At 32.4% G+C, this 13,377-nt stretch overlaps 1 protein-coding gene across 4 annotated transcripts in view; it reads left to right on the top strand.

The window, feature by feature from the left end:
- EPC1 (enhancer of polycomb homolog 1) overlaps positions 1-13,377 on the top strand; it is an 81,860-nt gene that overhangs the window by 56,516 nt on the left and 11,967 nt on the right. For all 4 annotated transcript variants that reach the window (XM_081298970.1, XM_081298968.1, XM_081298969.1 and 1 more), the window contains exons 3-10: positions 5,419-5,564; positions 5,979-6,185; positions 6,547-6,695; positions 7,977-8,136; positions 10,095-10,268; positions 10,357-10,446; positions 10,527-10,675; positions 11,693-12,045. In XM_081298970.1, coding sequence (XP_081155096.1) covers positions 5,419-5,564; positions 5,979-6,185; positions 6,547-6,695; positions 7,977-8,136; positions 10,095-10,268; positions 10,357-10,446; positions 10,527-10,675; positions 11,693-12,045 — 1,428 coding nt within the window. The remainder of the gene's footprint in view (positions 1-5,418; positions 5,565-5,978; positions 6,186-6,546; positions 6,696-7,976; positions 8,137-10,094; positions 10,269-10,356; positions 10,447-10,526; positions 10,676-11,692; positions 12,046-13,377) is intronic.

Raw genomic sequence — 13,377 nt, 5'->3', positions numbered from 1 at the left:
GTAATGGGAGCTTAAAAATAAGAGTGGCAAGATAACTAATATCTTTGCCTCATTTCTACTATTAGAAGGGAATAATTCATTGTCATTATAAATATAAAGTTAGCTCTAGTTTTTTCTTTTTTTAAAAATTTGTTCTAATTAGTTATATATGTTAGTAGAATGTATTTTGACACATTCATTATACACAAATGGAGCACACCTTCTCATTCTCTGGCTGTGCATGGTTCAGAGAGCTGTAGGATTTATTTATTTATTTATTTTTATGTGATGCTGAGGATTGAACCCAGTGCCTCATACATGCTAGACAAGTGCTCTATCACTGAGCCACAACCCCAGCCCCTGTAGGTTTTTTTAATGTGGTTTCTTATGAGGTTGAAGTTCCCCCTAGTTCTCATACTGAGAATTTTTATCATGAATGGATGTTGAATTTTTTCTGCATGCTCTTTTAGCAACAATTGATATCCTGTGGTTTTTTCTTTTTCTTCTTCCTCAGCCTGTTAATATGGTAGGTTACACTTACTGATTTTCAAGTATTGGACTACACTTCCATATTTGGAATATATCTTATATTTTTATGATTTTTTTTTAGTTGTAGATGGACATAATACTTTTATTTATTGTTATGTGGTGCTGAGGATTGAACCCTTGCCTCACACGTACAATGCAAACAGCACTCTACCCCTGAGCTACAATCCCAGCCCCTCTGACATTTTTTCTGATACATTGTTGGATAGAATTTTTGCTAACCAAGGATTTTTGCATCTCAGTTTATGAATGGTGTTAGTATCTATCTTGTCTGGTTTCAGTATCAGTAATACTGGCATTATAGAAGGAGCTGGAAAGTGTTCTTTCTCTTGTTTTCTAGAAGAAATTGTATAAAAATGGTGTTAATTTTTAAATATTGGTATTAGTTTTTGTTTTTTAATTTTTAGTTGTAGTTAGACATAATGCCTTTTTTGTTTGTTTATTTTTGTGTAATGCTGAGGACCAAACCAGTGCCTCACACGAGCTAGTCAAGCCCCCTGCCACTGAGGCTACAACCCCCAGCCCTGAATTAGTTTTTAATATACTAAAATAAGGAAAAGCTATAGTGCAAATTTTTACAAAGGTAAAATTAAATACAGGCTGCTAGGTGTTCTAGTAAGTTGTTCTTGAATTCTATAGGAACTCTATAATTATATGTATAGTGTATATGTGTAATTCTTTAGGAACTTCACTTAAACAAATGAACTGGTTCATTTCAAGTACCCCAATTTCCAATTTGCTCCTAAACTATGTTACGCAAGCTTAGAGTTTTTAAATAGATAATTTGTATTCCCTGAAAAGACTATGAGTAAATATGTTTGGGAATTTGCATATTTTATTCCCCTTCCAACACTCCGAGTCATATTCATATTAGTGCTGTTTTATAGCTCTTACAGTCTTGAGATATTCAATTTATTTAACTTTTAATCCATCATTTTTCAGATCTCTTTATTATATGTTGTGTATCAACATTTCATCAATCATTAGTTGGAAAATTTTACCCCTATTATTATCTTTACCGATAATGTTTGCATCAAAACTGGTGTGAGAAATTCCTCCTTAGCCTCAGGGATTATATTCTGTCCCTAATCCACATTTTGTGCTATTTTTTGAACCCAGATATCCTTTCACTATTTGTATCTTGCATTTTAAGAATGCTATTTAGAGTTTTAGACATACCCACCCAATGTACTCTTAGTTTGACCCATAAAAGGCACTGTTCATATCATCGCACCTCTATTATTAGACTCTAAATATAGTAAATCCTCCTTATTTATAATAAAGTTTCAGTTACTCATGATCACCCATTATCTGAAAATATTAAGTGAGAAATTCCAGAAATAAACAGTTTTAAATTATAGTTCATCCTTCCTGAGACATAAAGTGTTCCTTTTTCTAATGTATCCACGCTGTGTATACTACCCCTTCATTAGCCATTCATAGTTAACTAGGTTATCAAAATAGCTGTCACAGCATCTGTGCTTTTGTTCAAGTAATCTTAATTTTATTTGATAAAAAAGCCCCAAGGAAAAGCAGTGATGCCAGATATGCCAAAGAGAAGATATAAAGTACTTCCTTTAAGTGAAAAGGTGAAAGTTCTCAACTTAAAAAATCACATACTGTGGTTGCTAAAATTATGGTAAGAATGAATCTTCTGTCTACAAAATTATGAAGAAGGAAGAAGAAATTCACACTAGCTTTGCTATTGCATCTCACACTGCAAAAGTTAGGGCCACGGTGCTTGATAAGTACTTAGTTGAGTTGGAAAAGACATTAATTATATGGTTTATTCAGGTTTTAGGCATCCCCTAGGGGCCATCTTCCACATTTTATTTCCTCATAAAAATATCTAACTGATTTTTATATACTTTGTGTTCTTTTCCCTTAGACTTATATAACAGATTTACATCTGTGAATCACATCTAATACTGGTTGGTTTTGCTTTTGCTTTTGTGGTTTTAGGGATTGAACTGAGGAACTAGTATGTACATGCTAGCCAAGCACTCTACCATTAAGCTACAACACCCTCAGCATGTTGTTGTTTTTAATTATACATAAATCTGGGTTTATCGGTATTTTAAAGAGTCATTTCTATTATTTAACAACAATTGACTAGGTAGGTCTCGTTTTAATTGACAGAACCTAATTAGGTTTTTATCATCTCTTTCTTTTCATTAATGAGTCCAGAAAGTCTACAGCAATACTATTTCTAAGGCAATGGTAAATATTGCTGCATCTTTATCAGCTCAGGTTGAGCTATATAGTTGGAAGCTGCAGGTTCACCTAATGCTAAATTATACATTAAGATTATCCTAGGGGCTGGGGATGTGGCTCAAGCGGTAGCGCACTCGCCTGGTATGTGTGCGGCCCGGGTTCCATCCTCAGCACCACATACAAACAAAGATGTTATATCCGCCGAAAACTAAAAAATAAATATTAAAAAAATTCTCTCTCTCTCTCTCTCTCTCTCTCTTTAAAAAAAAAAAGATTATCCTAAAGTAAATTTTTTTATGAGAGCTTTGTAATCTAAAGCAGATCTTTACATGTTAGCTTTGCTATAGGATTTTAATATTCTCTAACAAGTAGCCTCATGTTTATTATTTTAGAAAATCCTCTTGCAAAGGTAAGAGGACTTTGTCATATCCTTCCAATGGAAAAGACACTGAGCTCCCTGATAGATGTGATAGAAATCTTACTTTCTAGTCTTGTTTCAGTTGCCCGATATGTTGAATGTGATTTGTCATTGATAATATAAGTTATATCAGGAGTATGTTGTTGTTGTTTAATGTAAAAATAAAGGTGATGCTAAATAAGCTTTTTCAGTTTTTATGAATAGTTAAATTTTGTGATTTTGATTTGATCTAAAGAAAAGTAAATTTTATGTGGAGGATACCAAAGTATATTATATAGATGAGATCCTAAAAATATTCAAAATATAAATGCTAGAAGGCAGAAGAACATTGGTAGTTAGTCTCTGTGAGTTTGGCTTTCTGGAATATCTGAATTAGCCCTCTGTAGTAGAACTTTTCATCATGACAGACATATTCTATAATCTTTGGTGTTTGGTACAGAATAGCCACTAGGCACATTAGATATTTAGCACTAAATTTTACATAATTAATACAAATTCATTTAGTTACATATAGCTTAGGGTTACCATATGGGACAACACAGATCAGAATTAATTTGGTTAGGAACAAAAAGAATCAAGTGTTTTTAATCTAACAGTTTCAGTCTCCTTAAAAATTTCCAAAAGCGTGTTCATGTATAGTTGCAAACAAAATGAAATTATGGAAAATCATTGGAGTGCCTATTGCTGTAAGTGACATGGATTCAGAGAGACTAATATCTACAGATTTTTATAGGGTCTGAATATCTACTTACTTAAATCAGGAATGTTAAGTAAGTGGTATAGGTCAAAACAGAAAATAAAACAGTTTAATGATACATTTAATTCTTCATGTATATACTGGATTCCTCTGGGTCAGTTATTATGTTAAGCTTGAAGCATGATGGTTGGTATTTGGTAGCCAAATATTTTCCTCTTAATTTATCACAGACTTTACTAATGGATGACTGGTTTTTCATAACATTAGAATGCTATTAATTTTCAAGGAGAGGTGACATACAAGAGGAAACATGTTACTTTATTTCCACTTGGAGATGTGGAGATAAAAAGAGCACATATGCTTCCCCTTAAAAGAGATCAGTCACATTTTAATAGGGGAGGTACATGCTTAACAAGTAGATTATAAAGTATATACAGAAAATGGTATGATAGAAAGAAAGTGATCTGGAGCAGATTTTTTAACCTGTGTGCCATAACTTTTAGGTACATGTCTGAATTGCCTGTAATTTATATAACATAGTGTGTACACTTTTATACAACCTATTTTTCTGGTGTGAGGCTTCGTAGTTTCTACTAAGGGAAGTTAGGAATCACTTATTGGGTGAAGGACAGTCAAGAAAGGATTCCAAAGGAGTGATGTTTGACTGAATATTAAAAACATTAAATAAGCATTGGCGTATTTTGTGGGTAGTCAGAAAACAGCTAATGTAAAAAGCCCAAAGTTATCAAATAGCACACTCTATGAAATATATAACTTTTGACATTACTGGTTCATAAAGTATAGATGACATTAGAGAGACTAGGTAAAAAGAACCTCATGCCATTTTAGTTTATGAGTATTTAGACTCTAAGGGAGAAGGAATTGACCAAGAGAAGGACAACACATATTTTGATATCACACTATTTAATATTTTTGCTTATATCAATATCAACCTAGCTTAATTTGGATAAATAATTGAATGGCAATCTGTGAAATAAACCTCACATTTCCATTGTCATGATAGTGATTCTCAAGGAGAATAAGTCTCCTTGGCAGGAATGCACTCACTGTCACTGTTATTGGTAGTGGGTTTTAACACTTCATCTTTAACTACCAGTCTCTAAGCTTTTGGTAAAGTAGTTTAATGATCTGTAAGATAGGACTTAAAAATAATGACATAATGACCTTATTATTTTATATTATGGAAAACTATATGAAATTGCTAATATGTGATTTTTGAGCTACAAAAATGGCATTTCCACATGGTTCCACCAGACACATTTAATAATCCATTGATGTTTTTAAGTAAAGGACTTCTAGTTTACTTGCTTTTAGAGTGGGTGGAGGGTATCCTATTCACTGTCTTCTATCATTTTTATCTGTATTTGTAGTAAAGATGAATATGAATAATATATCTGTGAGCTTAGATTGTTTGTGGCTCTGAAGCAAAATCTAAGTCTTTTTTCCTTAGAAAATCCAGGTCTTGCTTTTATCCAGACATCTGTGAGAGGTTTTTGTTGATGAATTTACACAGTAAATGATTGTTTATGGTTTCTTCTGTCAGCTTTTAGTTTGGATGCTGAACAGCCTGATTATGATTTGGATTCTGAAGATGAAGTATTTGTGAATAAATTAAAAAAGAAAATGGACATCTGTCCACTGCAGTTTGAGGAAATGATTGACCGTCTAGAAAAAGGCAGTGGTCAGCAGGTACAATTCCATTTACATATAATGTATGTATGTATTGTGTAAATGTCTATATTTTATGGAAATTGCATGATACTGAAGGGAGCTAAGAGAGCAGGCTTTGATGTTTAAAAGTATGAATTCATATCTCATCTCTGCCTGTTATTAACCTGTATAATCTTGAGCAATATCTTTAAATTTCTCTGTGCCTCAGTTTCCTCATCCATAATGTAGACGATAAATTTCATTGTATTATTGTGAAAATTAGATAAAATAATGAGTGTGCTTAGAGCACCTAGCTCAGTGTATAAGGTACAATATGTAAGTTTGCTATTGTATAATGCAATATACATTTTTGAGTATTGTCATTTAAATTGAGAAATAACAGTTTTGAACCCTATATATTATATGAAAATGACACAGTGGTTTTATATTTAGCCAGTCAGTCTACAGGAAGCCAAACTACTGCTAAAAGAAGATGATGAACTAATTAGAGAAGTTTATGAATACTGGATTAAAAAGAGAAAAAACTGTCGAGGGCCATCTCTTATCCCATCAGTAAAACAAGAAAAGCGAGATGGTTCCAGCACAAATGATCCTTATGTGGCTTTTAGAAGACGCACTGAAAAAATGCAGACTCGAAAAGTAAGTGACTTTGGATTTTTTTTTCTTTAAATCTATAAAAATTATTTATAGTAATTAATCTCAATTTTCTTTGATTTAATTTTTGTTACATGCAACTCTTTACAGTTATAATGAAAGATATAATTGAAAATAAGTTGACTTTAAGATTTACTGTATAGCTGTTACTGGTATATTTTAATGTTAATACCCTTAAAAATCTTATACAAAATTGATTTCCTGATGTGCCATACTCTCTTCCAATGTCTTTAAATTCCAATTAACCCTTCAAATGTATACATTCTTAAGTATCAATAACTTGGCTCACAGTGCTACTAATTAGGAGTGCTTATTGACATTAAACAAGCAACTTTAATATTTGCAGAATCGCAAAAATGATGAAGCCTCTTATGAAAAAATGCTTAAGCTGCGTCGAGATCTAAGTCGGGCTGTTACTATTTTAGAAATGATAAAAAGAAGAGAAAAGAGTAAAAGGGAACTATTGCACTTAACACTGGAAATTATGGAAAAGAGGTAAAGTACATTTTAATAGTATTAGGAAGTATGGTAGCAGTAGCATTTTGGTATATTAAGTTAATTTATTTCCTGAGCAATTATCTGTAATTACAGAATATCTACTTTTAATAATAGAAACTGTTTAAATGTGTGGTGTGATACTAAGCTTGTATAATTTTACATGTATTCCTATCTTTCTTTTTTTTTTTTTTAAGTGACTGGGCTCACTAACTGTGAAATGTATCAGATATTTCCATTTTGAAATCTCTTTCATTTGTTCTTACTTGTTGTGTATAGGGCTTTGAGAGAGAGAACATTTTTGTATTTTGTGGGTTTTGTTTTATTCACTTGATATAGTACTAATTATTTATTTGTATGTATACACACAGTTTTTAAATAATTGGATTTTGTTTGTTTTTGTACTGGGGATTGAACCCAGGGCCTTGTGCATGCTAGACAAGTAGTACTTCACTAACTGAGCTATTTCCCTAGCCCATTAAATAATTGATGGTTTTCATAAAAACGTAAAGAAAAGAAGGGGGAATGGCAGTGAGATACACAACAAAAACTTCAAGCCTTGACTGCCGTATTTCTCAGTAAGAAAATCACTGTTTAATTTTTCTGAAAGAAATCACAAGAAATTTGGTTTTTAGTATAGACAGTTACAATTAGTAGGAAATTTTCAACACCGTTTTATGCATTAATTTCTACTTTTCTACCAGTCTTTCACCAAAATTGTTAAGGCAGGATTCCAAGTATTCTCTTTTTTCCAGTGTCATTATGTGTCAAGAAAAAGCTATGAGACAAAAAAAGTAGAAGGAAGAAACAAAAGGATTATTTATCTTTAATTTTAATAGACATTCAGCAAATAGTTCAGGTTTAACTAGACTTAATTACCTATGTCCAATTGATGTTTATAATTATATTTCAGTTATTAATAGTCATAAGGATTTATACTTTCAAAAGTAACTTTTTTAAACTTTCTTTTCCTCCCAGCTTTATTTAGGTATAATTGAAAAGTAAAGATTGTACATTTTTGTATGTTGATCAAAGGGTATGAAGTTGTGGTCATAAAACAAATAAGTTCTGAAGACCTAATGTACAGAATAGTTAATAACAATGTATTGTATTCTTGAAATTTGCTTCAAGGAAATCAGACCCCCCCTACGTACTGTGTGTGAGGTGATAGATATGTTAATTAGCTTCATCATAGTAATCATTTCATAGTATGTATATTTATCAAAATATCACATGCTCTTCGAATATCATTGTTTTAAACTTCGTTTTTTATCATTTCAGGTATAATTTGGGTGACTACAATGGAGAGATCATGTCTGAGGTTATGGCACAGAGACAGCCAATGAAACCTACTTATGCTATCCCCATCATCCCTATTACTAATAGCAGTCAGTTTAAACATCAGGAAGTAATGGATGTGAAGGAGTTTAAAGTTAATAAGGTGATTAAACTTTTTTGTGATATAGTATCAGATAATGGGATGATATTTTATCATTAGAATGAGAATAAAAAGTCAAAACACAACTGGGCACACTGGTGCAAACCTGTAATCCCAGCACCTCAGGAGGCTGAGCCAGGAGGATCAGGAGTTCAAAGCCAGCCTCAACAAAAGCAAGACACTAAGCAATTGAATGAGACCCTCTCTCTCAATAAAATAGGGTTGCGGATGTGGCTTACAGTCTAGTGCCCCTGAATTCAATCCCGTACCCCCCTCCCCCCTCCCAGAAAAGTAAAAGCACATAAAAAAAAAAAAAACCTACCATGAAGTATGCTGCTTATTAAAAAAGCAGAAATTTGTAATTAAAACTTTATTTTTATTTTGGTTATTTCCTTATAAAGGTAGAGTTTATTACTATATATCTGATAAAAGGAGTATTTTACTAGTAGTAGGATTATCAGTTATTGAAGTAATATAAATAAAATATAAAGGGTTAGGGACAAATATGTGAAATTTATCTTTTGTGAACACATCTATACGTAAGCAAAATAAAAAGTGGTAATTCAGGTGTATCTCTTTAATAGTTTGTAATATAGATAGTACATCTAAAAAGTGAAGGTTATACAAGAATTTTTCCTTTTAATCTAAATTTTATGTTCCACTTTTATAATTTAACTATGCCTTTAAAATTGAATGGCTATTTTCCTACTTTTAGTATTTTAAATCTATGGTTCCCCTATCTGACTCTCCTGTGTGGTTTTCCTCTACTTGAATCCAGTGTTAGTTACCCTTCAGTTATATTTCCAGATTAAACTCTTTATTTAATTCTGATGTTACTTTTCTCTCTATGTGCCAGAAATATGAGCCCTCACGCTTGCAGGTACTTTAAATTCCTCTAAATTAAGACAGAATTCTTAAAGGGACTGTTTCATTATCTTGATCATTTTATTATATGGTGTTTGGATCCCAAATTTTATTAAGATCAAGCTTTTTAATTATGTTTTAAAGAAAAATGGTAGCTAATAATGTAGTCATTACAGGAGACCATTTATAATAACTTCTGAATAATGTTTTGTTTTGCAGTTAGCTTTCAATTAAGTCTTTCTTCTCAGTACAACAGTAGTAATTGAAGAAAGATACTTTATGATTGAGTAGTTACTTTTTCCCAGTAAACTATAATGCCATAAATTACATAAGAATTAATATGAATTCTTAATATGTTTACATACCATAATTCTTGCCATGACCTTTTTCTTCTTAATATGTTTGCCTCTAATTTTCCTTACTGTTGCCTACATGTCAAATTCATACTTATCCTAACCTTTGCCATCATCTAACATACATATTTCTAACATGCACTGTGTTCTGTCAACTTAGTCTTGCCTCTGTTTTATCCTGGTGTTTCCCTTATTTAATGATTTTTTATATCTTTGTCTTCTGGCACTGCTCAAAATCTAACACTCCAGAAAGACTTGTTATTGTTCAGGTAGCAAGTCCTTAATTTTTATGTTTATTACTCTTCAACATTATAATTTTATGTACTACTTTCTTAACCATTATCTGTAGTTTGCTTTGTGTTTGGGTAAAGTTGTTTTTATTATTATTTTTCCTATATTGATTTGTTATTGCTTGAGACCAAGGCCTATATATCACCCCCACTCTCCAGAATTTTCATAGAAAATTAAAAAAAATTATCGGAGCCAGTGGCAAATACTGGAGAACTTCTGTTTTCTCTTTTTCCTTTCTTTGAAACAAAATGATATATAGAACTATGTTGGATTGTACAATATACTCATGCTTTCACAGAGATCAACTTCTTTACAATGTAAGATGACCAGACATAAAAGTCTTACCTTATGAATATGAACACCTTCATCAAAGCAATAAGCTTCTTTTTTTTTAATTTCCAAAAAACTCGAACATGGTTTCTAGTATATAATTAATTCACATCTTTGTTGCAGCAAGATAAAACTGATCTTATCCGACCGAAACGGAAATACGAAAAGAAGCCCAAAGTCTTACCATCGTCTGCTGCTGCTACTCCTCAACAGACGAGTCCTGCACTGCCAGTCTTTAATGCTAAAGATTTAAATCAGTATGACTTTCCCAGCTCAGATGAAGAACCTCTCTCCCAGGTAAAAATATGCGAATGTCTCTATTAACATAGGAGAGGATTGTAGAAAGTCACATGTTTAACCTGTTTCATTTATTTTGTATTTAAAGGTTTTGTCTGGCTCTTCGGAAGCTGAGGAAGAGAATGATCCTGATGGTCCTTTTGCTTTCCGTAGGAAAGCAGGCTGTCAGTACTATGCTGTAAGTTTCAGACCTTATTTGTAAATAACATTCTATTTGCATTTAACTCATGAAATAAAATAATTTGGACTTTCTTTTAGCCTCACTTAGACCAAACTGGCAACTGGCCTTGGACTAGTCCTAAGGATGGAGGATTAGGGGATGTGCGATACAGATACTGCTTGACTACTCTCACCGTACCCCAAAGGTGTATTGGATTTGCACGAAGACGGGTTGGGCGCGGTGGAAGGTAAGGTATTTCAGCATTCCCAGTATAGAGATATTTTAGACAGTAAAGTAATCAAATTCAGAGTTTAAAGTAAGACAGTCATTCTAAACAGCTTACCAGTTACTATTTGCTGTTCTTAACTGATTTGTTGACTAAAATATTTTTGCCTCTGCTATTCGTTTCCTATACAACCATAGCTCACACAATGTATAACTCTTAATGAATCCCAAATGAATTTCCTTTTCTTCCCAAGATGGAATACCTCATTTAAATTATCAAGGGATAGAATTCTAAGAAAAGGGAATGGATGAATATAAATAAATCCTTATTGCACATACTGTATTAAGCTAAACAAGACTATAAAAAAATGTTGGGTTCTGGGAGAAGGGACTTAAATAGGCCCCAAATTGTCATATTAACTAAGATAATGGTTTGTCTAACTTTTTAACTAAAAGAATCCATATGTGACCCAATCTTTACATCCCAGTTTGTCAGAATTTAATTTTTCTTCCTACATAGTCTAAAGGCCTTTATATGAGTTGTTTGTATGAGGAAAGGAAAGGAATTGCAGAGTCGCTGAAAACAAAGATAAATAAAATTTTTGGTTGAAAACCAATTTGAAAAATAGAAACTGTGTCAAAAATTGAGATTTTTGAGCCTGATGTGCCTATAATCCCAGCAACTCTGGAGGTTGAGGCAGGTAGCTTTAGCAACCTAACAAGGCCCTAAGCAACTTAGCAAGATCCTGTCTCAAAACAAAAAATTTATAAAAGGTAGCCAGGGTATGGCTAAGGATGTGTCTCAGTAGTTAAGCACCTCTGGTTTAGTCCACAGTGCTCCTCTCCCCCCCAAAAAAAAGAAAAAAATGAGATTTTGGCCTAAAAGAGCCAAAAACTGAAATAATCAACTTTGTAGTATGATTTTAAATACTTAGTATGCTTTTATTCCATTTTTTTTTTAAGTTGAGAAAGAAAGAAAAATCTTTTTTATATAACCTCTGAATTGCAATTTTAAGTAAACATGTCTTATTTTTAATAGGGTCTTACTGGACAGAGCTTATTCAGAATATGACAGTATGTTTCACCATCTGGATTTGGAAATGCTTTCCTCACCACAACATTCTCCAGTCAATCAGTTTGCCAATACCTCAGAAACAAATACCTCGGACAAATCTTTCTCTAAAGACCTCAGTCAGATACTAGTCAATATCAAATCATGTAGATGGCGGCATTTTAGGCCTCGGACACCATCCCTACATGACAGTGACAATGATGAACTCTCCAATAGAAAATTATATAGGAGTATAAATCGAACAGGAACAGCACAACCTGGGACCCAGACATGCAGTACCTCCACGCAAAGTAAAAGTAGCAGTGGTTCAGCACACTTTGGTATGTTTATTTGTGATGTACATTTCTGTAGATGGGCTTGTTCATTTTGGGGGGGTATATGGTCTGTTGTAATAAGTACTTTTTTGAATCCTGTTCAGTCATACTATTGCTGTAGTCCCTAGGTGTGTGCTTTCATTTACCCACACATACAAAGGTGATTTGTTACTACTGAATGTGTGATATTTGTTTCCTGAATGAAGTCTGTGAACCACAACATTCATCAGTCATTTTCAGTTAGTCTGCTTAAATGTAACGATGAATAGACAATAGGTGTGTATAACTTACATGCTGACACAATAATAATTTAGAAAACTATGAGAAACAAACTATATTTTCAGAAAAAAAATTTAAGCTAAAGGGTTATTTTAGTATTTAAAATTTTTTTCCCATAATATTGACTTTATTATTATTCCTATATTGTGAAATGTACGTAAAATAAATGCTTTCTACTTAAAATATTCCTTTAAACTTAGCTTTCTATTTTATTGTTATTATTTTTTAACTATTTTTGTAGTTGTAGATGGACAGCATGCCTTTATTTTATTTGTTTACTTTTATGCGGTGCTGAGGATTAAACCCAGTGCCTCACATGTGTGAGGCAAGCACTCTGCCACTGAGCTACAGCCCCAGCCTCTATTATTATTACTTAAAATGTAGTTTAGTTGTAGGTATCAATGGACCTTGTTAGGCAAGCACTCTACCACTGAGCTACATCCCAGCCCTTAGCCTTCTATTTACAGATTATAGAAATAAACTGTTAAAAGCATGTCACTACAACTTTTTAAGGAATTTAAATACAGATTTTTGAAAGTATTATAAAGGTATTTATTCCCTAATCTTCTGTTAAGGTTACACTTTATAAATATAAGCATTTGCTCTTATTTTTGAAGTCCTCAAGAAAATGTTCCAAAAACTAATTTTCTTTGGTTACAAAGAAGTACTTTCATGAAATGGGAGTCTTTCAGCTCATGAGAAAACTTATTACATTTCAGAAATCAACTAGAAAATAAACAGCTTTTCTGAGGCCTAACATTATTTACAATTCCATTAATTTTAGTGTCTTTATCACAAAAAGCCAGGTTTTATCTGCTGTATAGGCTTAAAAACAAAATGAAAAACTTCCAATATGAAGACTTACATACATTGTGAGTATGGAGATTTTAAAAGTATAAACTTATAATAGTTTCTGATAATTAACCTTTTGAGCTGTATAAAATCCTTTGATTCGTCTCAAATAACTGTTTCATCAATCCACATCTACTTTACTCCCTAAAATAGAGAAATGAACTTATATATTCTAAAGGTTTTATTATGATCTTTTTCATGTAGGTT

The sequence above is a fragment of the Spermophilus citellus genome (assembly GCF_964194105.1).
Source record: "Spermophilus citellus genome assembly, chromosome: 6".
Classification (NCBI taxonomy): domain Eukaryota; kingdom Metazoa; phylum Chordata; class Mammalia; order Rodentia; family Sciuridae; genus Spermophilus; species Spermophilus citellus.
The sequence above is the reverse complement of the archived record's forward strand: the minus strand, read 5'-3'. Positions and strand labels throughout refer to the sequence as shown.